The sequence below is a fragment of the Corvus hawaiiensis genome, chromosome 3 (genome assembly GCF_020740725.1).
Source record: "Corvus hawaiiensis isolate bCorHaw1 chromosome 3, bCorHaw1.pri.cur, whole genome shotgun sequence".
Classification (NCBI taxonomy): domain Eukaryota; kingdom Metazoa; phylum Chordata; class Aves; order Passeriformes; family Corvidae; genus Corvus; species Corvus hawaiiensis.
In genome coordinates, this window is record NC_063215.1 from 6,582,870 (window position 1) to 6,610,674 (window position 27,805).

Genomic DNA, 27,805 nt, shown 5'->3' on the forward strand with positions numbered 1-27,805 from the left:
GGAACTGAAACCAATGGGATTTCCTCCAAGAGAATGTCTGCTTCTGGCAGACAGGGTGTTTTTGTAGGTCAGGGATTATCTTCAATGTGATAAGTGTGAAAAAAGTTCAGTCCTTATTGAGGAAAGAAAATAAGATCAGAGAAGCATCAAGTCAGAATTGCAAGATCTTGTGAACTAAGATTTCTCTATTCATAGAGACTTTTACTCTATTTGATTGACATCTCTATTCAAATTCCCAAGTAAAAAATATCTATCCATGACTAAATCTAAAATAGTTCATGTCCTTTTCTCAGACTGCTTATGGAAAGAAAAGTGATACTTCTTGTCCTTTACAGAGGAACTCAGGCAGTATCCAACACATAGATGGGGAGCTGAGAATCAGTCTTAGAGCAGAGGGCTGCCACATTGCCTTAGCCTGGGATATTTCCTCGCTCCAGCAAAAGCTGGGCTAATCTCTTCATGATTTTGCTATGTAAGCAGGGTAGACACTGACATGCTGATATTGACTACATGGTGAAGGAGACAATTATCAATCCATGTTAGGAATACTGCCTGGAAATCCAGCAGGCTGGTGCAGAGGGGTTGAAATTAAGCAGGACACTGTTGAGGTGCCAATCATTTTTCTGTAGTTATGGCTGTATCAGCATTTCCACTAGAATACTTGTTTCCAGAGGTTTGTACAACTAGCCTGGAAAATGTGCTCTGGACAGAAATTTGACAAAAAATTGTTCCAATTGGGGGTGATAATTTCTTTTTGAGGGCATGAGGAAATATCCTTTTTTTTTTTTTTTTTTTTTGCTGAGACAGAAAAGCAGAGAAAAACTAGGCATTTCTATGATAAAAGTGTGCTGAAAAATAAATGCCTAGAGTAAAGGAATCACAAGAAGTAGAAGTTTATGAGATAAAAACCTCATAAAAATGGAAATATAGTCTTAATTTTTTTTCTGAGTTTTATTACAGACACTTTTCTGTCTGAAGAAAGTATTTAGCTGTTTGGACTCTGTTATAAATTAGTTAGGTCTGTACCACAGGCTGTACTTGGAAGCATTGAAGCATCTTCCATTTATTTCAACAGTTATGCTCCCAGAATTTTCAAAAATAAATAGGGAAATTTTGAAGAGGTTGAGAGCACACAGAGAAGAATAAAGTACAAAATAAGTTCAGCTGCAAAAGGAAGATAGCCTCAGAGAGTGGGGAGGAGAAACTCTGCTTTAATGAGGAAGCAGGAAGAAAATGAGAATAGTGTTGTGGACACACTGATATGTCAAAGCAGGAAACAAAGAGAGCTAGGAAAGATGAACTGCTTCACATTTACTTGTTTTCAGCAGGGTTTTGATTGCCTGTGTGGGCAAGAAAGCCAGCTCCTTGTGCTTGATCTGAACATCCATAACCCATCTCAAATTTGTGGTTAATGATATTTTGCATCGCTAGGGGTAGGATGAGCATCCAAGTTTCACACTGGATCCTTTGCTTTTCAACCATGAAGGAGGTAGAAAGAGATGGAGAAGTGACTGAGTAAAAAAAAAGATTGCATTTGGGAAAAGCCTCTAGGATGAAAAAGAAAGGCTTACAGAAGATTTTCTTTTACCTGACTGCCATATCAGAAGAAGAATTTCCACCTCTCCATTGTTGGGCAGGTGAGGTGATGTGTAGGGCTCTGTAGTGAGAAGTGGGAATCTCTCAAAGAACACCTTAAAAAAGCCCCTAAAATCTTGGTTGGAGTTGTATCAGCTTGTGTTAGCCTGTGAGCTGCTGTGATCACAAATTCCAAGTTACTCCTGGGGAAATGATGAATTCCAGCGCTCAGCGTGGGGTTGGTACCAGGGGTTCATGGTATTGCTGCTCATGAGAAGGCAGAGAGAGAACAAGTGGGGCACGAAATACCTGTGCTTGCATATTTCAGCTCTCACCCACACAGCTCTGTCAGGTAAGGACACAGTTCAGAGTCTTCTCCTCAAGGGTTTGTGAAAACAAACATGGAATCCCTCCCTCCCTGTCCATGGAAAACAGGCCATGGAGAGGCCCATACTGAGGTGGAACAACCTGTACTAACTCAGTCTGTGGCATGGTTCACGCAAGACTACAGTGAAAAGAATAATTTTAGGTGATGGATGAGCTGCTTTCCATATCAAGTTTGCTTTCCTGTTCAAATTCCTTTTGCCTGTGTAAGACATTATGAAAGAAGAATAAAAGTCTTATCTGTCTATAATAATTTGGTTACAATACTCTCCAAACAATGTTTCACTTGGTTTCCACTTCACCTTAATTTTCTCAGATATCCTGATCATCAGTGTTTAAAGCCTTGTTGGAGGAGAAGCTGCCTCTTTGCGGAGAATCCCTTTTCCCCAGCAACACTACACATCTTTTGCTCACTGACTGCCTAACTTTGTTTCCTTACAGTGTTTCCTAGGAGATCAAATGGGAGCTTGAAGTACTCAAAAACCTAGTGTTGCAATGAAAAATAACTTATTAAAGTTTATAATTACTGAAAAATTAATCAGAGACTTAGCATGGTACTTGCATAAAGACAATAAGCCAGGCTCTTGTCATAGTGAAATATGGAATAACTACGTTGAAATAAATCTTAATTATGCTAGAGTTACTACTCAGTGTGACTTAATTAAGAGTAGAGCAGTGAAAGCCTTTGGGGAAAAAAAGAACGCTGATTACACAACCACTTAACTGCATATTCTTCCTTTCCCCCTGGTTCTTTTCCTTCCCATCAGAGAGAATTTCAAAACTAAAGTTGTTCAAGGAACTTCAAATAGACATTAACATGTGGCAGGTTACATTCTAAATAGAAATTGTTTGAAGTAAAAAGTTGAGAATGATAACCCTGAAGATCATCTCTTTAAATTATGCACACAAGGTACCATGCATCTGTATCTACCTCGACCTTAAAAAGTGCACTGCTTTGTTAGGAAATAAATTTCTGAAACATTGAATGGTTTGAGTTGGAAGGGACCTTAAAGACCATCTAGTTCCAACCACCTGCAATGGGCAGCACACTGTGTGCTGCTCCAAGCCCTGTCCAACCCAACCTGGGACACAACCAGGGATGGGGCAGCCACAACTTCTCTGGGCAACCTGTGCCAGGTCCTCACTATCCTCACAATAAACAATATTTTCCTAAAATCCAATTTAAACCTACATCAAGTATGGACTACAGAGGAGAAGACTTAACTGTAATAAAAAAAGGAAAGACAGAGGAATAGATTAAGGTTAAAATAGCCCACAAAGCAAGGTGTAAAGAAATAGACCTTCACTGCAGCCGCCCGAGTGCAGCATGCAACTATGGCTATAGAGTATAGATAGATATATTGTTCAACAAGCACACCAACAATGTAAGAGGCTCATTTGTCATGGTTTCACTTCTTACCAGACAGAAGACATGCAAAGTCAAATATATCATGGCAATAATTCTGTTGACTTCAACAGAGTTATCTAAACAATGAATTCAAAGCAATATACTTTGAGGGAATGAAACCAAACCAAGCAGGAGATACACACAGGGTTCTTGGAAGATTATCTAGACCATATATAAAATCAGACATTAAAGGAATATGCACAATATTGCAGGGGATTTATGGTAACTGGGGTAAAAGGTGTGTAAGGAAGATCCAGTATGCTGCATGTATCAGTGTCAAATTGCTTGGCATGAGCTATGTTGCTTTCTTCACAGGTGCTTATGCAGCTCCAGTTGAACTGAAAAGGTGCTGTAGAATAAGGTATAATGTACTGAAAATAATTGAAAGAAAAATAAGCAAAATCAAGTGGAAGAATTAAAAAAATGTGGATTCTCCATCCCAAAATTATTCCAATTTTCCTTGCTCCACAGAGACTGATGTATCTGCAGAAGTAACAGCTGCACTGGTCTTTTTTGGTGGATGTGGAAACTGGTTGACAAAAATAACAAAATGACATCCATGGAAGATCTGGTTTGTTTTCTGCTTTACTCCTGTATCAACATAGAAATAAAAACCTTCTGGTCCCAGTGTGTGATCAATGTATTTGGTACCTATTATACAAGTGCTATTGCACATGTGTGACACTGAGAGGGGTTGGTTTGACTCCTCATCAAACTCTAGTTCATTTGTGTGAGCCCAGCTTTAATATTGACATCTTCTGATGTCTTGGCTCACTATCTTCTGCTAAAGGAATTCCAGATTTTTAAACAATCTGTTTTGCATAAAGCTTCATAACCAAAATATAAAATTTGAGCTGAATTATTCCTGGGATTTATCTCTAAAATTGAAGCTTGGAAGGCATGGTTATAATCTTTTCTCTTTCTCTTGATATTTTGTCATTTTAAGTGGGGTTAATCTCCCCAGGTCTGGATGAATCTGCATTGCTGCTGTCTGTGTTTGGACTGATTGCGCTGAGCTTCCTTGATCACCAATGGACAGAAATCTGCATTTTAAAAAACCTCATTAATTTACTCCTAATATACAACTATAAAATGGATCAGAAGTGTCTGTCACTCTCTTATGGCCATAAAGGAAGTTCAGATATAAATATCTCCATTGCTAATATCTGAAGTTAGATGAGATGAATCCTGGCTTTGATGGCTTTGGAAAGTGCTGTTTCCCTCAATACAATGCATGACAGACATCCCTGGGATACATATGGGCAGTACAAGAGAAGACCAGGAATTTCCCAGGTGACACCCCCAGAAGTGATAGCCAAGGGTCACAGTGCTGCAACAACCCAGGTTTTGTGTGGGCAGTGGAGGAAATCTAAAAAGAGGCATGGGAAGCTTGACATTCACAATGGAGTGTTCAAAATAGGATGGATATTGCACAATGCCATCAAGATGCAAATCAAGGTCAGTAAAGCCTTCCCAGTTAGAGACACAGCTGAGCCATAACCCAACATTAAAACATCCCCTGCTCCTAAACCTTACAGAACTATTTACTGAACTATCAGTTGTGTCTGGCCCTCGAATATTTTGGGTCAAACCAGCAACCTTGATCTAGCTACTCCTGGAGTTTAGGCTTCAAATTCAAACTTTGGAAGCTTTGCCTGTCTAGAAAGTTTCTCTCTCTCTAAGACATGTTGCACTCAAAAGTTTCCTCGAACAATCCAGAGTTTTGACCACTCCTAAAACACAGAGGTCATTTTTGGCAAATGATAAATGGCAAAGTACAGAAAGTATAGAGAAGAGGTGAAATTGCATTCCTTGGAAACAGAAGCAGCTCATGAACATTAGAACTGGCATTCAAATGGCTTTTTTTTTTGTACTGCAGGTGAATTTTTCTGGCTCTCCATAACCATGAAACATGGAAGATGTGAGACATGTCACGTAGCAAAGAATTAACATCTTGCACAGAGAGCTTTTTAGTAAAACATATGTACACACCCTTGTCAGCAAACTCTGAAGGTTTGAGACTGAGTTATCAGCCACAAATAGACATGTATACACATTTTGGAAGGCAAACAGCTTCCAGATTATCTTTTAAATGTACCCACAAGTAAGACATACGAAGTAGACATAGACGCTCCATATAGTGATATCTTTACATAGTGTCCCCATGGATACTATAGGTTCAGGAAGACATTGCTCATGGAGGATGCTATACCATATTCCAGAGAGTAGAAAGCAAGCCCTTTTAAAATACTGAAAGGAGAGATTGACATGGCAAGCTCCAGTGCAGAACTGGGCCAAGAGCAAACTGAAATGGCTAGATCTGTTTTCATCCCTTCCCTTGGGCTACTGAGCTGAGTAGTTTACAAAGCAGAGAAAGTCATTCATAGTTCTTTACAGTACAGTTTCTAGTGCCACATAGTAACTGTGGATTTACTGCACTCTTCTGTGAAATTTCAACTGCCATAACAAAGCTTTATGTTGCAGATGATCAACACTCAAATATTTAGGAATAATAATAACAATAAAAAAGACATTTCACCCTCCCCTCCCCTTCCCACAGGGGACCAATCTGTCTTCTTACAACTAGGTGTTGATCCAGCCCCATGCAAAGCTTTACAAGGTGGGGTTTTTTTTGTGTGTGGCAAGTTTTTGAATAACATTTTGCTTAAAGAAGGGGAAAATCCCACTTCCTGCAGCATATTGCAGGGACCAGCAAACATATCCCTTCGTCCCTTGGACCAAATATGTAATGATAATACTGCGCAGGTGCTCCAGAGCTGACTCAGCTGCTACACGGTCACGTTGTGCCTGTGAAATGCAATCCATCATTACATTTAAAGCGCCTGCTTGATTAATATTCAGTATTTAATGTCAACACTGATAAATTAGGATTCAGAAGTGTTACACTGCAGGAACTGCAAACAGTGCTGCAGTGGCGATGGCCTGGGCTAGTTTTGTGAGATCTGTTCACTCAAGGGGAAATTCACAATTCAGAAATACCAAAATATATGTATGGTATTAACTACCAGCTGTGACCTCTTGGGTAACAGTGATATGTCACATTTAAAGGAACTAAGTGTTAAATTTCCAAATGGCTATGATAATTTCTTCTCCTATATAAACAGTACCTCTATCCCTTAGCTTTGCCACCCATATTTGCAACAATGCTCTAATTGTGGTGTTACAGGTATACAAGGTATACTGGATTTGGGAAGTACTTTGGCTTAGATAGTTTTAAACATTTACTTCCCAAGTGCATAGGTTTCTTCTTAACTAACTTCCTCAAGAAAATAAAAAATTACCATGGCATTTTCAATCTCTCTTGGTCTTGTAACATTTTCTGATTTGAAATATTGTTTCTTTCTCTTCCATGGACAATTTTTTCGAACAAATCTGCCTTTTCCCCTAATGTTTACTTAATGGTGACTCTTTTTTCCACCTTTGCTTCAGTCCTACATATGACATATTAAGCAATTCCCATTAGAGCTACAGTTTGAGACTCAGGAATACTTAATGGCCAACAGACTCTTCCCTGGTGGAGAATGAGGATTCAAAGGAAACATTTGAGATTATTTCGCTTTCATTATTTTTGTTAAAAAAAGTTTGCACCTTGAGGTGTCATGAATACCCCTTCTTGATCTTCCTTTGCCTTGTCAGACCTGGCCAGCACAAGCAGCTGAGATCTTTGCTCTATTTTCCCTGCATCTCTGTGCAACACTTTTTTAAAAAGAGGATATACTATTATATTTTTCTAAGCCTTTCAGACTGCTGTAACATGATCAGGATTCTCCTGAATCTCTATGCATTCGATCTCTTCTCGTTCCTTCCTTTTGGCCCTTTTCTTTTTCTTGTGGTGCTTTTTGGAAGGTGGGAAAAAGGTTAGAAAGACTGGCAAAATAACAAAACAGTGCAGAAATGTGCAACTGCCGGCAAGCAGCAAGCATTTGAACAGTGTGAAGGTCAAGTTTGAAGGCACAAAGAGAAGGGGGACCAACCCAATAAGAAAGGAAGAAACGTTCTGCAAAATGGCTGTCCCATGCTCTTGGAGGGAGTTCTTTATACACTGAGTTCGGGTGTGCTCAGTAGCTAATACAAATGTATAAAGCAGGGGTGCACAGTGATCTATGGCAAAATTCAAAGTGTAGATAAGGCACAGTATAGAAATGCAATCCATGTCTACATTCCATAAGGTCATCAAGCCAAGGACACCCAGCTCTATTGAGGTGACACTGAGAATTAACCAGAAATTTCCCAGAGGGTGGATAACCAGGAAGAAGGTCAGTATTAACACCAGCAGGATGCCAAAACCAGAAATCAGGACAGGCATAGTTACTGATAAACCATAGTGGTCCATGAAAACAAAAGTAGGGTTGAACACAATGAACTTGATGCTCTGTATAAGAGAGAGTGGCCTCAGCTTCTCCAGCAATTCCACCGCTTCCCTCTGTGTGTTTTCACTAGTCCTGGCCACAAGGTACAAACGAGAAGCAATTATGTTGTTCTCATCTCCAGCTTTGGAGAAAATGATGTCATTTTTGAAGTGCTGGAACTCTGGCTTTTTTAGAAAAGAGCTCTGGAGGATGCTGATAAACTCACTTTTGTTGGTTGCACTGATGTTACCCACTCGAAGGTATTGGTAATACTGTTCAATCCAGGACATGGTGTTGAACCCCTGGCTGAGTGTTTTTAGGTCTTCTTGCACAGTACCATTCCAATACTCCAGAGGTTCGTAGATGTAGAAGCCTATCACAGGGCTGTAGTTGCTGAAATACTTTTGCTGTATGAGGGCATAGGAAACGCTTGGGGACTCACTGGCAAGAAGGTTGATGATGTTGGCTCCATCATTAATCTGTAAGCACCCCATAAAGGAGAAAGAGGCATAGATGAGATACAGTATCACCACAAATGGCTTGACGTAGATGTTGGTAATCCACTCATTGTAGTGCTCTCGGAGGAAATGCTGGATAAAGTGGTGCTGGTACGGGTTGGTCTCGTGGTGAGAAGTGTGCTGATGGCCATCGTTCATCATGGTCTGGAACCACACAGGTTTCCGGTCCAGGTATTCTGCCGAGGGGATTTTACAGCAGAAGATGCTGTGGTACCGGTTCTGCTCCAGCTGGCCAGCAAAAACCAGGCAGGAGCCAAAGAAAGAGAAGATGTAGAAGTAGTTCAGGAGGATGGAGACACACATGTTCTGGCAGAAGACTTTTACAGCTTCGATGTTGGTGAAGGGGCTTGCACCCATGCCGAAGGCTATGAAATACAAGGAGCTTGTCATCGTGTAGGAGACCATGACGTCTGAGTAGGCATCTGCTACTCTGTCCTTGAAAGGCAGATTCTCTCTGGTCCGACGCCATCCTGAAAGGAGTTCAAACACTCCTTTGGTTCCATGACCTAAAATGAGAAAATGAAGTTTATATGTCTGCATATATCAAGGGGGGGTCCAATCATCCCCCAAGTGTTTCATCCTCCAGCAGTAAAAAAATTTTGTCTGCTGAAATTTGTTATGTTTTTGTCACCAGTTAAGCAAATGGAAAATTGTAAAGTGTCTATCTAAAGCTAAATACCAGATTCATCTGCAGGTGCCTAAATTAACAGGCCTGATATTCTGAGACTCTCCATGCTCAAAAAAAAAATGAAGACACTAATTGATTTTAATGGACATTGAATTAGTTCCCAAATGGACTGCAAATAAAGGAGAACATGAAGTTTGGTTCAAGTCTGGGGTTCATTCTAGAAATTCCTTGTGTCATCCTACTACATCTTTCAAGGTTTAAGGGCTTCAACTTGAAACAGTTAAAAATACAAAGAGTATTTTCTTCCAAAGAGTATATTTTATAAAGATTATTTGAGAAATGAATGGATGTGACCAAGAATGGGACTACTTGGCTCTTCATACAGGACAAAGGAAAAATTATGCTGTAAGTACAAATAACCAGAATAATTTGTGTCATTATTCTCTGCCTACTGAGTGAAATTGGAACTTCTCAGTGATAGTACATAACTTTGCACACTGTATGAAAATTGACATGTTGGTGGAAGTGATGGAGAGAAGAATACTGGCTAAGCCATTGTTCCACATTAATTGTCTAGAAAATGTATGGGTTTATTTTCTCTGGTTGTCTGTGTCTCTCTCTTTACTATCCAGAGCTCCTCCTGGTGACAAGGAATTTCCTTAGCTCATGTGAGAGGACACTCAAAAAAGTCAGATGTGGTCAGTGTTCCATGACAGGTTCTGGCTTTGTATTCCATTCCTAAGTATTTTAGGGATATGATTTTTTAACAAACTAAAACGTAATACAGACTCATTTTCATTTTATTTGTCACAATCACACTCTAGGAAGTCTACAGCTATTAAACTTTATGACAGAACGGTAAAACGGAAGCTAATCTTACTGGAAAAGGTTAACAAACAAAAGTTATGTATAATGTGTACATATTCACATATGTGTATGTTGAAAAGAATATATACACACGTGCACATTATTTTCTTTTTTTTTTACCATTAGAGAATTTCAACTTGGGGGAAAATAAAAAAGCTAAGATTCAAAAAAAATCCATCCAAAATGGTTTGGTTTTCAAATTACAATTAAATTTGGCTTTCAAATAATAATTAAAACAATTAAAAGCACAAATTTTAATTTGGATCAGGAAGTGCAAAATTCTCTGCACATTGGATCTAGCCCTGAGAAAATTCTGGCCAATGTAAGGAGACATACTACTGAGCAGAAAAAGAAGTAGATTGCAGATGCTTCTGCCTCTGTCTGTGGGCCTTCACCCTCTGTAGTAAAAGAATTGCATGAACCAAAGCAGGCATGAAGCAAATTTTCTTGTATCAAACCCAGAAATATGACAACAGGAGATTTGCAAATAATAAAGTGTGTGCAACGAAAGGTCTGTTGAGCTTGTCCTTAGATTTAAATTGTTTGGATTCATACAGCTGCTTATGTTGCCCAAAGCAGACTCCTGACAGCTGTTCTAGACAGGGAATATTACAGCATAAACTGTCAGGTTCTGTGAATGTTACCTGCTTTACTGCAGATCTGTGTCCCCAGTGCAAGATAAACACACAGTATTACAGAAGTCTTGCAGTTAGCAAAAGGCCTGTGTGGAAATGCTGCTTTCTTATGAACCAGCATCTCAGTTCAGGAGGGACCTCGAATTCCCTGGTAAGTTTAGGGTGAGTTGTTCAGATTCTCAAGGCACAGCTGTCTTGTACACTGTCATTTTTGGGCCATCAAGCAGAAAGGATTGGCTCCTTCATCTGAGCAAATCTGCAGAACCAAGTGACTAGAACGCAATTTTTACATGTTTATTGCAAGTGTTTAAGTGTCTTGCTGGGTGTGGCCCAGGCTGGCTGGTCACCACTTTGAGTGCATATGTCCTGGCATGGCTTAATTTAATGGTACAGGAATCACAGCACCATTTAGGTTGGAAGTGACCTTTAAGATCATTGAGCCCAACCATTAACCTAGCACTGCCAAGCCCACCACTAAACCATATCCCTCAGTGCCACATCTGCACAGCCTTTAAATTCCTTCAGGGGCAGTGATTCCACCACTTCCCTGGGCAGCCTGTTACAATGACTGACAACCCTTTCTGTGAAGAAAATTTTTCTAATACCCAACCTAAACCTGCCCTGAAGCAACTCGAGGCCATTTCCTCTGGTCCTATTGCTTGTCACCTGGGGAAAGAGACCAACCCCCACCTGGCTGCACCCTCCTGTCAGGGAGTTGTAGAGAGTGAAAAAGTTCCCCCTGAGCCTCCTTTTCTCCAGGCTGAGTCCCCTCAGCTCCCTCAGCTGCTCCTCATCAGACTTGTGCTCCTTCCCCAGCTCTGTTCCCTTCTCTGGGCATGCTCCAGCACTGGAAAGAGTAAAGCAATGTTCTACCAGCTCTATCAACAATTAACAGTAATATGGACTTATTCCAAAATCTCACTTCTCTATCCTCCTACAAGTTCATGTTCACAGTTGCACCTTTGCCATTTTTCAATTGCTATTAATTTATAAGTGTTAGCATATCACATTCTCAGTGATGACTACCTGGGTGCATTTAACCTTGGGGTAGGTACACCATGATTTACAGAGAGGGGCTTTATTGCCAAACACGTGTGGAGAACTACCCAAGAGTATGCACTAATGTATGTGCCCAAATTCATGATAACATTCAAAGTTAAAATCCTGTAATTAAGCTCTAGGCTTTTTTTGCAAATAAAACAAATAGTGTCTTAAGGGAAAAATTATTGATATTTTAGCTTTTTTGAGTATCAGAATTGGCACTGATTTTCTCATGATTGTTATTATACCAATGTCAAATTTCCCCTTATTCTCCTTTTACAAGTAACTTCAGTTCTATCACACAAACACGGGTATTGGGGAATATAATGCGGTAATTCCCTTGCTGACATAAGAGGAAATCTTTGCCTGATCGGTTTCCCCATGTCATTACTCTGATACCAAGTTTTCCAGTCAGCCTCTGTTGCTCTCCCCAGATAAGCAGGTCTATTCACTTCTCCCAACAAGGATACATATCTATTTTTCATGAATGTTTTCTGACAGTTCTCAGGATTCAGACAACACAGTCACTCTATAAAATTCTGTTCCTTCAGCTTCATTCCTAATGCCACAACAACATTGACAGTGGAGTTAAGTTCACTGACCAGTTCTAGGAAGGTTCAGAGGGTCTTTGGCTCTGGGTCAAAACTGCCAAGTTTCTCTGGTACTAACACGACATGAACGAAGTACAGCAATTTTTTATTTGCTGGACAGGCAATGGCCTATGACTGCTTTAAAGGAAAGGAGACAAGAAATTTTTATCTCGTTGTTTGTGAGTGTAGGAGAGCAAGTAAGGGAGGCTGCAGAGAAGATGGAAATAAATAATGCATTTTCTGCCTCAAATTTAAAAACAAAAGATTAATTATTAGCAGATATTTAAAATAAACTGGAAGAGAATAGGGATAGAAACAAAAACAGTGAAATGAGAGATTAAAGACCACTTGATTGAGTTAAATTCATTCAACCTGGAGAAATCAATTAAAAGTTAAGCCAAAACAATCTCTGAACAATTAACAGTCATCTCAGGGGATAAATGTAGATGGGACGGTCCAAGAAGAATGGAAAGAAGCAGCAAAGTATCTATCTTCAAAAAGGAGAACTGGGGCACTGTTTTGAAATGGGGCATGATTTTTTAAATTGAATCATAGAAAGATTTGTATTGGAAAGGACCTTTAAAATTACCTAGTTCCAGACTGCTGCTGTGGGTGACAACATTTAAAAAAAAAATTGGAAAAAAATAGGGTGAATGCCCTGGAGAATAAAACCAGCAAACAATGGCCTGTTATTGGTATATGAAAAGCATAAAGAGAAACTGAATGAATTGGACTTTTCCCCCTTATAGACTGGAATGCCAGTGAGGACTCAACAATATTCAATATAAAAAAGGTATAATAAGGGCAGAAATCAAGTCTATCTCATTTCTATTTGTGAAAGAGAAGATATCACTGGTTTCATTTTCAAAAAATACCCCAAAAACCATTTAGATTAGATATCAGAGAAAAAAAAATCTTTCTCTCTTTAAGCTTCATTAAACTCTGGAGCACACTATCTAAGAAGGCCATAAAGTCGTTTTCATTGCAAGTCTAAAGGTTAGATTAATAAATGTTAATGTAGGTACCAGGTGCAGGCAGAAAGGGGCCTGGGGGTACTGGACTGAACACGAGCCAGCAGTGTGCCCTGGTGGCCAAGAAGACCAACGGCATCCTGGCCTGTGTCAGGAATGGTGTGGCCAGCAGGACCAGGGAAGTCATTCTTCCCTTGTACTCGACACTGGTGAGGACACACCTCGAGAACCGTGTCCAGTTCTGGGCCCCTCAGCTCAGGAAGGACATTGAGACGCTTGAACACATCCAGAGAAGGGCAACAAGGCTGGTGAAGGGCTTGGAACACAAGTACTATGAGGAATGGCTGAAGGAGCTGGGGGTGTTTAGCCTGGAGAAAAGAAGACTCAGAGGTGACCTTATCACTCCCTACAACTTCCTGGAAGGTGGAGGTTGGTCTCTTCTCCCAGGCAACAACTGACAGAACGAGAAGACACGGTCTTAAGCTGTGCCGAGGGAAATTTAGGTTGGATGATAGGAAAGAGTTTTTTACTGAAAGAGTGACAAAGTTCTGGAATCCTCTGCCTGGGGAGGTGGTGGAGTCACCATCTCTTGATGTGTTTAAAAAAAGATTGGATGTGGCACTCAGTGCCATGATTAAGTTGAAGTGGTGTCAGGGCATGGGTTGGACTTGGTGATCTTGAAGGTTACTTCCAACCTGGTGATTCTGTGATTCTGTGATCCTGTCAGTGCTGGGAGGCAGATTCTGTTCAGATTTCTAAGGTCTCTTACTTTTGTACCATCATACCTAACTCTGTCTTGAGATAGTTTGGAAATTTTAAGCATGAAAACCAATCTGTCTTCGGTGTTTTCTTAACCAAAGCATGCCCATTCAGCATTTAGCTGTTGCTTCTGCCCCAATCAGTCAGCTTCTTTGGATAGGAATTCGATCTGCGTTTGTAGCTCCACATAATACCCACTGATACCCCAGTCTGAAGCCATGAGGCTCTGCTGGAAGGAGAGCTGCTAGTTGCTGCCAGCTTTTATAAACTTTCTAGGAAGGAAGTTCAGGATGACTCTGCACTTTTTTTGCATCAAGACATAAAGAAGATTATTTGCTGCAATAGGTGATTGCAGTCAGTGTGGTGATAACCTTGGTGTCTACATTATATTTCAAACAAACAAAAAAAAAGTCTTAAAAGTGCCATAGCACAGCTTTACTCAGGATTTCTGCACTGAGAAACGAAAGTGTTATATTCAGTTTTCATTAACATCCACACATGTAACTTGCTGTTTATACAAAGGACGAACAGGCAGCTTTCTTTTAAATCATAGTGGTGGGAAGGAAGTATATTTTTACATAATAATTCTTTGCCATGAGTCTACTGGAAATAAACTTTACATTATTTTTGTCTAGAGGAAAAACTTTTTTTTTTTTTTTTTTTCCCCTGGGAATAGGCAATACATGTCCTAGAAAAACTTGTCTAATTTATCTAATAAATCTCCCATAATAGCAGGGACCATGATCGTTAGGAGCGTATTGAGGTACAGAATCATGGAATCATAGAATGGCTTGGATTGGAAGGGACTTTAAAGACTATTTAATTCCAACCCCATTCCGTGGGCAGGGACACCTTCTAGAGCACGTTGCTGGCTCTTTACACTCTCTTACCCAGGTTTATTGATTTGAAAACACACGCCATTTTAGAGAGTTTAGGTTCACATCATCACTTTTTTTACAGAGGAAAAACTTTGCATCTCAACACACTGCAGTGTAGAATGCATTTGTTCTTGTGCTAAATCACTAATATTAGTATCATTCATATTTGTATCCCCACTTACATTTAAAAACTGAAGCACAGAGATTAAGCAAATTTATCACAGTCACCAAGGACTGTCTGCATCTCAGGGAGGGAAGAAGCAATAGAAAAAAATTATTAAACTACTTCTTTATAAAGAGTCAGTAAATCCTTAGGGATTTGAATGCAGAATGCAAAGAATAATTGAAGCTCGATCATACTTTAGGTAGCAGTAGGAAATGTGTACCTTAATCTAGATCCCATTCCATAAAGGTAAATCTCAGACAATGCATCCAGCTAAGAAGTGGACCCTAACCACAACTCTGAGTAAAGTAATTCCCAGCTTGATTAAGAAGAAGGAAAAGATAGAGTACATTTTTTAAAGCTAATCTAAAATGTAGGTAGGAAAAAAATGGTTTTACTTTCACTTCTCTCTAGGTGCTTGTAAAGTGATTGTAATTGAATTGTTCATATAGTTGGGTTGTTGACCATTTCTTCTTTATTTAGTTTTGCCTTGACTGTTGTGCTGCTTTAGTGGTAACTGGGAGGGTCTGATGAGGCAGCTGAGGGACCAAACCACTCTCACAGTGGTCACTGGTTTACTCTTTCTCCAGAATCTTAGTACTAGAGGTGAAGTCAGACCTCATCCTACCAGTAAGATGCCTGGGATGGTTCAGACTTTGGAGATAGAGGGTCTAACTGTGGAAGTGATGCACTGATGAGTAGCATTGTCCAAAGGGAGGAGCGTCCTTGAGCCATCGGAATTTCCAGTGGTATTATAGTATTTACATCTTCTGAATGTCACAGAGCTTGCAGCAACTACTACATAAAGTCCAGTCAAGATCTCCTGCTCAATCTCCTGCAGAAATTTTGTTTTCACTAAACCTATACTTCTTTATTTCATTTGGTACATGGTATTTTGTGATATTTAAAAGCATTTAAACAGAGAAATTAAATCCTTTCCAAGTCCATTCTCCTGTGAGGCGACTACGTGCACAATTTGTTCTCTAACCAGATTTATGCAGAAATGCTGACAGAGGGGTTTTATACACTGCTGTGCCTTTCTCTCTTGAAGAGTGTTCAGGGTAAAATTCTTCTTTTAAATAACAGATCCATGTCATAATAAATTGTCTAATTTACAAAGCTGGGTTTTATAGGAAGAATGTTTAACCAAGAGCAATGAAACCTCAGCCAGTTGAGCCATCGTCTTTAGTGACAAGCACCTCAGGGAAATCCCCAGTGCTGCACAGGAGACTTCATTATTGCTAGATTTTAGCACTTCTGATAAACATAGAAAATGCACTTAAATCTGTCACAAATATCATCAAGGAAGTCAGTTATATTTAATAGATATTTTGATTTTCTTAAAAATATTTCTGTCAGACTATGGCCACTTTGCCGTAGGCCTGAACACATCAATGACTTCCAGCTTCCAAATTTTGGTGTATCCCCATTACAATATGAACTTCATTTAAAAAGTAACAGTACATCATGGGGCATTCCTGTTAAATATACAGACTATGCCTTCATGTGTACTCCGAGCAATTGTATTTATTTCTGCTTGCATGAGCATTTCTGAAAGCCTTTTAAATAATTCTGGGCATTTCCAGTGAGACCAAAACATAAAAGAGTTGGTCTCTTCATGGGCATTTCAGTGGAGGCTGGCAGACAGCAACCCCATGATTGAGGCTGAAGAGCAGTGAGGAGAGAGGCAGACATTTGATTCTGTCTGGAGTTGGCTGTATAATTGCATTTCAGAAAAGCTCAGTATCAGCCTAATACTGCTCCCATGAAATCCTGCCAAATTCTCGACCACAGCCGCAGCTGTAGCTGCCTGTACAAGAAGAAAATGGTGTGATGATGTAGCAGTCACAGCTGTAGTTCCTCCCTTGCCTTCCAATATCCTAAGAAACACCAACCTATAAATCAGATTAACATCAATCTGTTGGAAACACAGATTAAAAGTGGTAGTTCATGTTCCCTCTTGAGTTAATTTGTTCCACAGTCCTTGACAGCCCCCTCACTCTACTCTTTCCAATCCACCTCTAAATAAATGTCCCAGACAACACACAGAAGCCCAAACATAAGCAACTATGGGAACTGAGCTAAATGCCATGGAGATAATTTACTTACACATCACATCCCTTTGGCACATCCTTGATCTTTCATCAGTTTCTGTCTCTCATTTTGCAGGCTCTCAAGGCAAACACTGTTATCCCTGTTTACACAGAGGCCACCATAGTGGGACCTTGATCTTGATTTAAATTAAGAATAATTAATGCTGGCAAGAATTTGGCATCTCTGATTCTGAATCTTATCCAATTTTGGATCTTTTATATTGAAAGGACCTTTCCAGAGCTTCTCCATAAGCTTCCCTGGGTAGAAGCCCAGGATGAGCCCTGGAGATGAGCCAAAGACCTGCTGGTCTAGACACAAACATATTTCTAACTGAACTGTAATGACACCTCTTTGTATTCAAGGTTCACTTGCTAAAGTTCATTTTAAGGTCGAATTTTACAACTTTTCATGCCTAGAAACACTTCTTCTTGTTCAAAGGAACAGAAATATCAAATAGCAACCTCCCCCTGCATTGAAATAAAGCTGAAGATGGAGAATGTTTCAATGGATGTGATTAATAATCAGGCTGCACACCTCATTAAGGGAGATTTACATTTGAGCTAATGTATATAAATTACATTTGTGCAAATTGTACATAAAGTTGGAATCCTGCTTAGTTTTCTGCTGTGCTTAGCAATGAATTAAAATGCTTTTCACTGTTTCTCATTTAAGCCTTATAATGAACATTGTAAGTAAGAACTGCACATATGGAAACTTATTTATTGATGGGAGTTTAAGTGACATATAGAAGACAAGATAATGAATTTAGATTAAGTCTTAAATGAATTTATTATATACTTGTTTATGCTAAAAGCATAGGATGGATTTGTGACACTGATCAGAACACTTTATCACCTGGATTTGATAATCCAGTAACATCCAAAAGAATAAGGTAATAGTGAGACCCAAGAAAAGAAAATGTTTTGATTAAGTGTAGATTCTGGCATCCAGCAAAAGTAATCTATACTTGAATCATTATAGAAACAATATGTTTGGTCATTTGCTGCTTTCTTTCAAAGATGGAGCAATAATGGATTCTTTAAAGAAAAGCAGAAAAATGGTTAAATAGTTGGAGTAAATAGAAGGTGTGAAAGAATATATGTCCAAAAAATGATCAGTGCATTTGTAAGTTTGAGCAAATGAAGAGAATGAAGGAGTGTTTGAAGGGAGTGGGACAAATTTCTGGAGTTTTACCCATGAGACAAGTGTATAATGTTATCAGTGGTGGGACCCAGTAGTGACAGGAGAAAACTTTTACTTTTCAGTGACAAGATACATTTGTCTGCACAATCTGAAGTTTCTGAACTGTAAGATTCCAGGCATAACAAGCAATAAGCAGAAAAAGTTCATTCTTCACTTTCCCCAGTGAAATTATTCATTTAACTACTAACGTCCCCTTCCTGGAGCAGATGGAAAATCACCTGGGCAAAGCTCTCTGGGGATTTAGCTCCTGTTGAAAGGGACGTAGTTGCTCTGATCATGAATATTTTTCATACATTCCCAAAATCTAATGGGGCACCATCTTATCACTCTGACTATAGAGCTGGTGCTGGGGTTAACTTGGTTTAAAATACACTGAAGAGAGTGAGTGCTGCATCTTGGCTGAAGAAGCTCATTTTCAGTTGCTACCCCAGGGACAAGTTCTAGCTGAGTAAAGCAGGGCTAACTTCTACCTTGATAGTTACCGACTCAAATCCTGTCAAATTCCTACACTAGTAATTCCTATTTGGAAATTACTCCAGCTGGTGACACTGTGGTGCAGAGCACAGCACCTCTGTTCCTCCCCTGGTCACTGAGATTTCCACCTAGACTGCCTATCTTGATGTAACAGCACACCTTTACTGCAGTGAAGAGAGAGCTTCAGAGCAAAAGGAATGAACCTGTCTGCTGACAGGGTGATATTTTTAACAGTTGTTAGTGCGGGATTTGCTGACATTTGTTTACTTCAGAAAAGGGATGGGAAGGCAGAGAGGGCGGCGACATTGGCCTTTTGCTTCTGTTTGCTGGGAGTGAAGGAAATACAGGGACTGACTCAGCAATTTGAAAAACAGGTATTAAATCTTCCTCTCCCTTCCCAAAAAGCCCCAATCCTGCACTGCATAGGAACGTGGAGGAAGGCTGCTCCACTGCCAATGCAAAGCCTGGGACAGCATTCGGATCATTGCAGCTCCAGGGCTCTGGCTCAGGCCAGTGCCACCAGTGGTCCTGCTCAGGCTGGGAAGCATCCTCACATCCTTCTGCTCCAGAGTCACAGGCAGCTGCCAAGCAGCGGTGTGGCTGCTGCCCTGCTCTGTGAAACACAAACTGTGCTGCTCACACAGCAACACTCTGGGGGAACAGCAGCCCTCTCCCATGTTCCCAGCGTGTCCCAATAAATTTAGCCAGGTTCCCAATACAGGATGTGTAAGTTACATATATACTGTTTATCACAGCAGTGACAGTGCTGTGATAAATAGTATATATGCTATAGAACATGCCTAGATGGAATGCTGTAGATGCAGGAATTCATTCAGACAAGCTATCAAATGGTTATAAAGGTGCTTAGCACTCTTCTACATGGCCCAAAGCCTTTCCTTGGATCTAAGGGCTTCCTCTCACTAGACAAGGGGTTAAAAGCAAAATGAACCAAAGAGAGAAGAAATGACTTATCTGATGATTGGAATAAAATAATTCTCCTTAAACTTCATTGTGCAGTTCTATTGAGAAATGAAAACTGCAAAACGTATTGGTGCTCTGCCTGCTGCTCCACAGCTTGCAGCTACACTTGTATCAAATTTGTTCAAAACCCTGTTACACTAATATGGACCATTCAGGAAGTTATAAGAAATTGCACACATTCATGGAGGAAAATTGCATGGAAAGGGTCATTAAAGTCAGAGATAACATATTTAGGTGCACAGTCAATGAGCCAAGAAGCAGCAGGAGCCCGGGGGAGTGTTTTGGGAGAGTATGACTTGATGCTTGACCTGTTGAAATCCTCATTTTTAAAGCACTTGCCAGTGGTTGCTATCAGAAATGGGATGCTGAGCTAGATAAACCCTTTGGCCTGAGTCAGTCTGAATGATTTTGTGTTCCTTTGTATTCATGGGGCTGACTGCATTAAGATCCAAATGCATGAGAAGCATGAATTAAAGTTGTGCAGCTCTTCAGGACCTTAAATCTGGCGTTTAAGTTTTTGACTTTACTAATTTTAGTATTGTAGCAATACCATTTAGAAATTTGTCTTTGAATTGATACAAATACTTGCCTCTTTTACTGCCTGGTCTCAGCTCCAATTTACCCTTGGCAGTTGTGCACAGCAATGATTAAAAATTGATTATTTTGCCGTGGGATGATATAGTAGTGCATGCATCGATTCCCTCCTGCACTGCATATATGAATGAATGTCATGACATCTGTGAGACTGTTATGGGTATTATGCCAATTTCATGGCAGGGAAATCGAGGCAAATGAAATCTAGTTTTAAACTATCTGGCTTTAAACTATCTAGTTTTGAACTATCAGAAGGATCCGTCGGTGAGCTCATGGCATTTACCAGCCTTGTTGTTCTCATGTAGCACAGGATTTTTATTGCTATTTATGTGCTTAAAGTCTGATATCAATCAATATATGCAAATGTCTTACTTTGGGGATTAATACCTTGGGTATTGGACCAAGACACAGAAGTAAACCATACAAACTCATAGACATCTGTTAAAATATGTTTCTTTCCCAATTTTTAAGATAGCACATGACTGCTGCTTTTCCTGAAAGCCCTAGACTCCTTCCCTCATTGTTTTTCAGCCTCTCCAAAAGTCAGAGCTGGCACCAATGAAGGACTCCTTTCCTCATTGTTTTTCAGCCTCTCCAAGAGTCAGAGCTGGCACCAGTGAAGGACTCCTTCCCTACATGGGTCTGATTCACTCCCCAAATCACTGACCAGAGGACTTCATGAAGAGATGGAATTAGACCTAAAAGCTCTTTCTCAGTTTTGTAGGGTGTGGCCTCACCTTCAAGCTGCTCCTCATAAACCCTGGTGAAATGGTTGTAAATAAAGCACGAGAGGAGATTTTGTTTCATGGCAAAACTCCCACAGCCATCTGATGTGCCTGGTGTTGCCATCAAAAACATGAGTAGGTTGGTTTGTGCAGGGCTTAAAAAAAGCCTTTCCCAGTTAGCAGCATTTAGCAGCTTATCAATGTATCTGAAACCTGACCTTTAGCAGTTCATCCCAGGGGGAGGATCATTAAGATTTTCACTCAATTATTATTCTGGCTAAACTCAGTCTGAAAATTTAAGGCTAAACTATAGTCTAGGAACAATATATGAGATGCCTGTCTGTTTTGGGGAGCGTTCTTTTTGCTTGGAATACCAGGAACAGTGAGTCAGCTGGCTGCCCTACCTTTTCCCATTATTATTTTTTATATCCATAGTTTCAGATGGGAATAATTTTGAAAGTGAAATTAGTTTGAAGATGTATTTTCCTAGCATATCAAGGAGTCTGGAGGAGTAGTGCCTTCTCTGATGAATCTTTTGTTGTGCATACGTCCCTATGGAGGTCATTGGAGTTTCCTAATCTGCATCCATTCTAATGAATTAATTATTTCTAGGGTTAATTTTCTGTCACAGAGGCCAGCTGGTGCAATCTAAGCATGTAAACCATGGTATGTTACTCCTTTAACCTTTAGAACAGAGTGGCCATGCACAAACGTTAATTTGCACCTGGTAATTATTTGGGAAAGTGCAACAGACAGAGTAAAAGCATGCCAGGGAGCATGCAAAACATTTAATATTGTATATATAGTCACAGCCCTGGTTCTGTTCTGTTTTCTAGTAAAGGCTTTAGCCAAAGGGTGATGCTATTCTGCCACTGCAAGTGCAAAAAATCACATTTTCTGTTGAGGTACCATGTTTATAAGCTTGGTGGGGTCTGTAAATTTAATACCTTTGTGGACATGACAGAAAACACAGTGTGCTAATTCAGGTTATCACATTTTTATAGCAATGACTTCACTGGTTGAAAGCCCTTACAGCTGTATGGTGGGAGGGCCAGGGGCTGCCTTGCTCTATGGGGTGACTGACTCAGCAGTGTGTCCTTCCTGCTTTAGGACCAAACCCTCAGCTGTTTTGAGCCCATCACTCCCGCTTGGCTTTACTGTTTGCATTCATTAATTTCTCTGACCATTAAAACCAGCATGGTAATAGGAACTGGGGAGATGATCTCTGCCTCTCTTTCCATCTGACATGCTGCTCCAGCTACCCTTCCTCTCGAAAAAGTCTGCTTACCCCTTATAAGAAGCCCAGTGCTGTGAAAGAAAAAAGGGGAATGAGGGAACTGCTGGATCAAACTACTTTAAACCCTCAGTTTTTAGTGCTTTTGATACACTTTAAAATGTTGCATTGTCAGTCATCTCCATGGGGGTAAGGCAGAGATAACCCAAACCCAGACCACAGATGTCATTTAATAGCTTGATACATGTAACTGAGAGATGTAAAAAAAGTGGAAAGAAGCAGCCTCATAAGTCTGTTACCAAAAGAAGGTTTTGCTTGCTTAACTCAGAAGAAAAAAAATTACAATCTACGCCAGAAGAAAGGTGCTGACTGTTCCCAGTGAATCACTGATCTCATGGAATGCTTTGTTTTATTACTTTTATGTCAGCAAAGCTTTGTAAGAAGCACTTCACGATGTGCTCTCAGTACCTTGAATTTACTCAGAAAGGCAAATAACAATAAATATAAAATGAAATATATTTGTAAATCACTGCAATTTAAGTGTGGGACAGAATGCAAAGTTATGCTTTGTTTTAGAAAGAGATTTTAAGATTACTTGCCTCTGACAGGAACCTATATATCAGTTTATTTTAGTTGATTGCTTCTGAAAATGTTGCCCATTCATCCCAGCGATGACATAGTAAATTGCTCTTTCCCTTCAGTTTTAAAGAACTAAAAATGTTTTTAGATATTGTCATGAGTTATCATTATAAGACTGAGCCAGAAATTTGTATTGTTTCTGTCTATATCTCTCAAGCTGATAAATGGTTGTTATAATGGTGTTTTCATTCATAAGACTCCAACAGCACAACTTAAAAGATTGCTAAATACAAATCAGAACACTCTAGCAAAATATAAAAATGTTTCAGCAAAGAATATTAAAATTCCTTTTCTTACAACAGTTTTATCTGTGGCCTGTAAAATATCCCCTGTGTGCAAACGGAAAGGTGCCCCTGCCCATGACAGGGGGCTGGAACTAGGAGATCTTTAAGGTCCCTTCCAACCTAAACCATTCTATGATTCCATGATTCTGAAATGTATTTTTCAAGAAAAGCAGTAATGAAAACAGAAAATGTTCCCATAAAATGTTCCTACTAAAAAATTGCTGCACAATCTTCATGTTTGTAACCTCTTTTTAGATTTAATATTGTTATTTCATATGAAATGCTAATAATAAGTATCTTTTCATTTTAAATGAAAAGATGAAAGCTTCGCATAGCCATGTACATGGAGTTCTGCTGCTCTAGCATCAGATCACTGCAGTCCTGTGCTGTTTTCTCAGGAGAAATGTTGCTGAGTACCTCAGCCTTCTCCTTGCCTGGTGTTACCAGTTTGCTAGCCTTTTTTACCAGGGGGTTCTGCCTTCTTTGACCTTCTTTTTTCTGGCCAACATGCCTGTAGAAGCACTTCTTGTTACTCTCTGTGTCACTAGCCAAGTTCAGCTCCAGGTGTCTCTTGGTCTTCCTCACCCCATCCTTACACAACCAAGTGTGTCCTATAATCTTTCCAGAATACCTGTCCTGGCTTCCACTGCCTGTACATTTTCTTCTTGTCTTTTAGTTTGACCCTACTCAGCCATGCTGGTCTCTTGCCTTCCTTTCCCATTTCTTGCTCCTGGGGATTGCCAGGTCTTGTGCTCTGTGGAAGATTTCCTTAAAGATCCTCTAGGTCTGTTCTGCTCCCTCGTCTTTAAAGGACAGTTTCCTGTGGGGTCGTATGGACTAGTTCCTTGAAGAGCTGGAAGTTTATTTTCCTAAACTTCAGGGGCTTACCTTGACTCTTCATCTGACCCACATCTCCTCCATCTCTGCGTCCTCCCTTGTGTCTTCTGAGCACACTTGTAACCATTGATAGCCATGCTCTGGTCATGGGATTCACCCCACCAAGTTTCAGGAATGGCTACTAGGTCACAGCTTTCTAGCAGCATGGTGGCTTCCAATCTCTCCTGTGTGTTACCTGTGCTGGGTGTAGAAGCTTTCATGCAGATGCACTTCAGCTGGGCTGCCTAGAGGAACACCTCTTAATTCCTTAGAGATATTTCCCTGATATTTCCCTTTTGGCTTCTGTTATGTCAGGGGACTCTGGCTCATTTCTGTAAGATTTCAAGTGTTCTCCAATGTACTCAGCTTATCTCAGATCAACAATCTGAGGGTCCTGGATAGCACTGAATCCCTCTAACCCTGGCCTGCCATCCCACAGATTGTCCTGTGCAGGGCAGATATTATCCCCCTTGCCCTTCAAATCTCAGACAACCTAAATTGTCTGCCTGGAGATATACAGGCGTCTGTCTCCTTTCATTGACCCAGAGGAAGCCCAAGGAGACAGAGGGTCAGATGCTGACAACTCAGTTATGCCAGGTGGGATGAATCCAGGAGTGTGTACATAAAGACCACAATTATCTCTGAGGAATTGGCTCCTTTGGTGAGGTAGGGCTTTGTACTGGATCCAAGGAGGTGGCTGGCAAACCTGAACTTCCACATCATGAAGTGATCAAGCATATGGTCACATTTTGGCTGCTGTGTGTTGGGGTTGTCTTCCATGGCATATTCTGGGACAATATGTGCTGATATAAACTGAAAGATGTTGTTGGAATTATTACTGTTAGGAGGTCTGCCTTCTGCGTGCCAACACCAGCTACAAGAGCTGCCCTTGCACAGGAAAGAGAGTAATATCAGATTAGCAGGGAATAAAACTGTGGCATCAGCAGATCATACAAATGTTGTGGTTGCAAACTGCCAAGAAGCCTGTTGTCAACTAATTTTCTCACAAACTGTTCTGCAGAAAATTCTTCTTTGCCTTTGTCTCTAGCAGAATGATGAAGGCAGATTTTATTACTTCTGGAAGAGCAGACTGGGAGGTAGTATGTCCAGGCAGACTTGCCAGCAGCCCAGATGAAGGCAGGATGTGTTCATATATCTCCTCCTTGTCTGCTTTCTGAGCTCTCAGGTATGAGCTAAGTAGACCAAAACCCAAAATGCTCATTCTCCTATTGATCCTATTCTCTCCTTTTTTCTTTTAGCATAGGTGGTTGACAGACCTTTGTCAATTTATTTTTGCAGATTTATTTATTCAGGTGTAATATTCTTCTTCTCTAGGGTCCAATCCCTGGCACTTGATGAGTACCCCTGATTCTTGCAGCTTGTCAGAAAACCCAATCCAGCCTTGCAGTGAATCATCTCACTTCTTTTGTGACCCTTGTTTGTCTCCAAGAGCAAAAAAAATTTAATGATGGTCAGTTAGCCCTGAGCTTGCCTTGAAGAGAAGGCAAACTTCTGATGAAAATCACGTTTTTGTTCAAAGGAAGCAGCAATTTTAAGCTTCTGGACCCCAAGGATGAAGATTCTAATCTAAAAAATACAGGTATAGAAGGTTTTTAAGTCAGGGGTCCTGTTTAGCCTACTCTCTCAACTTTCTTAGCCAGGGAACTTGTTCACACATTCACACCACAAACACTATCCCTTGAAAAAGCACTTTGGAGAGACTCTAACCTGAACAGGCACAATTTGACTTGAATATTGACTTGAAGAAGCAGATAATCAAAATTATTTAACTGTAAACCTTTTTATTGTGGTTATATTTGTGGTTATCCATCAATTTCTATCACTGCTCTTCATGTCTCCTTCCCATATACCTCTTATTTTATATTAAAGTGAAGGAATTTCTTTAGCCTTGTTAGTAAATATGCAGCATCCAAAGGAGTGTCTTAGTCTTATTGGAGAGTAGATTTAGAAAAATGAGGAATCTTGCTGGGATTTTCTTTTTATCTTTATTCTTTCAGGACTGAATTATATCTCACTTTAGAATCACAGAATTTGTAAGGTTGGGAAAGGCTTCCCAGATCATCAAGTCCAACCATTAACAGCACTGCAACGTCCACCACTAAACCATGCCTCTAACACTGCATCCAGACACTTTTGAACACTTCTGGGGATTGTGACCCCATCATTTCCTTTGGCAGCCTGTTCCAATGCCTGACCATCCTTTCAGTGAAGAAATTTTTCCTAATATCCAATCTAAACTTCCCCCAGTGAAACTTGAAGCCATTTTCTCTTGTCTTGTTTCTGACTCCCACCTGGCTGCACCCTCCTGTCAGGGAGTTGTGGAGACCCAGAAGGTTCCCCCTGAGCCTCCTTTTCTCCAGGCTGAGCCCCTCCAGCTCCCTCAGCTGCTCCTCACCAGACTTGTGCTCCAGACCCTTCCCCAGCTCCGTTCCCTTCCCTGGACACACTCCAGCCCCTCAATGTCTTTCTTGTCATCAGGAGACCAAAACTGAACACAGGATTTGAGGTGTTGCATCACCAGTGCCCAGCACAGGGGACAATCACTGCCCTGGTCCTGCTGCCACACTATTGCTGGTACAAGTTGCTGTCTTGCACCATAAAGTTTGGTTTTGGTCTGCTATAAATTTACAGAGTACAAATGTAGCCAAGTAATTTTTTTTTTTTTGGTAGAAATACATAATTCTTTCCTTTCCTGTTCTTAGGAGTTGGCTTTAAAAGTGCCTTTAAATGCCTGAACCAAGTGAGATGAGACAAAGTGAGAGAGCAGAAAATGTCTTGTTTGGGGATTATGTCACTCATCTGGGACTGAATCCAGTGACATCTCAAATCAATCACTGATTTAACAAATATTGCCAGGACAGGATAACAGTGCCTGGATAGGCACTGCCTCCCCCAGAGTGCTCCTGCTGCATGGTGATGAAGAGAGTGTGGACCAAGTGGGCACTTATTCTCTCAGACAGGGAATTAACCCTGGAACTGGATCTGAGCAAGTGTAGGCGCTCTTACCATTGATCTACTGACAGGAAGGAGATACTTTTCATCATTTGTTAATGTAGGGTTTTTTTCATTTCCTTTGCTGTTTTTTCCCCCAAGAGTCTAAAAATGGGATTGAGGCCAAATTGAACATTTTATGTCTAAACCATTCTCTTTTTTTTTCTTGTCTTTTTCTGGCAAGAAAAGGATGGAGAGTTGGATGCAAGTTTTTCGAACTTGAGACACTCCATCTTGAACCTGAATTTTATAAATGCATGAAGAACTTTTCCTATAGAAAATCCCTAGGTGCTTAAATGTAAGTTGGTAGACTTTAGAAACTGAAAAAAAATTCAAAAAAAAAATTAGAGAACTGTGAGAAAAACCTAGACATTTCTCTGTAAGAGAACAGCTTCAGTAAACCCTTCCACATGAATTCCAGGTACTTTAGTACACACATTTGTACTCCAACATCTGACATACTCAGTTTGTTCACATTCATTTTTCAGTCCATAATTAAATAAAGCAGGAAGCAAACAGCCCAATGGTCCCTCAGTTCCTACCCCCAGCTGATTTCTCTGCAAGGCTGAACATGGTATATCCTGATATTTGCTGTTTACTCTTCAAAGGCACCAAGACAAGGATAGGCCCCTGAGTTTCCTCTTTAGACAAAGAAATGATTAATTGGATCTTAAAATAGGTGGGATGGATTGTTCTCTGGGGACACCCACTTCACATCACCGACTGTTGAGGGAGTCTCGAAGTTTAATTTTCAGGCTGATAACTCCAGGTGAGATGACATTTTAGTCACTCTTAACATTAAAGAGGAAATTAAAAATGTATGTAGACATCTAAACTGACTGATAGACATCTAAGTAATTTCTCCTTCTACCTCAAAGACAATTTTGAAAATTGCACTATGT

General features: G+C 40.2%; 1 protein-coding gene across 2 annotated transcripts in view; it reads right to left on the reverse strand.

Moving 5' to 3' along the window:
* Positions 1 to 469: 469 nt before the first annotated feature.
* The window catches only part of PTCHD4 (patched domain containing 4), an 87,685-nt gene continuing 60,349 nt past the window's right edge, over positions 470 to 27,805 (reverse strand). For both annotated transcript variants that reach the window (XM_048298838.1, XM_048298837.1), the window contains exon 3: positions 470 to 8,761. In XM_048298838.1, the coding sequence (XP_048154795.1) occupies positions 7,128 to 8,761 (1,634 nt within the window). In that variant the 3' untranslated portion in view covers positions 470 to 7,127. The remainder of the gene's footprint in view (positions 8,762 to 27,805) is intronic.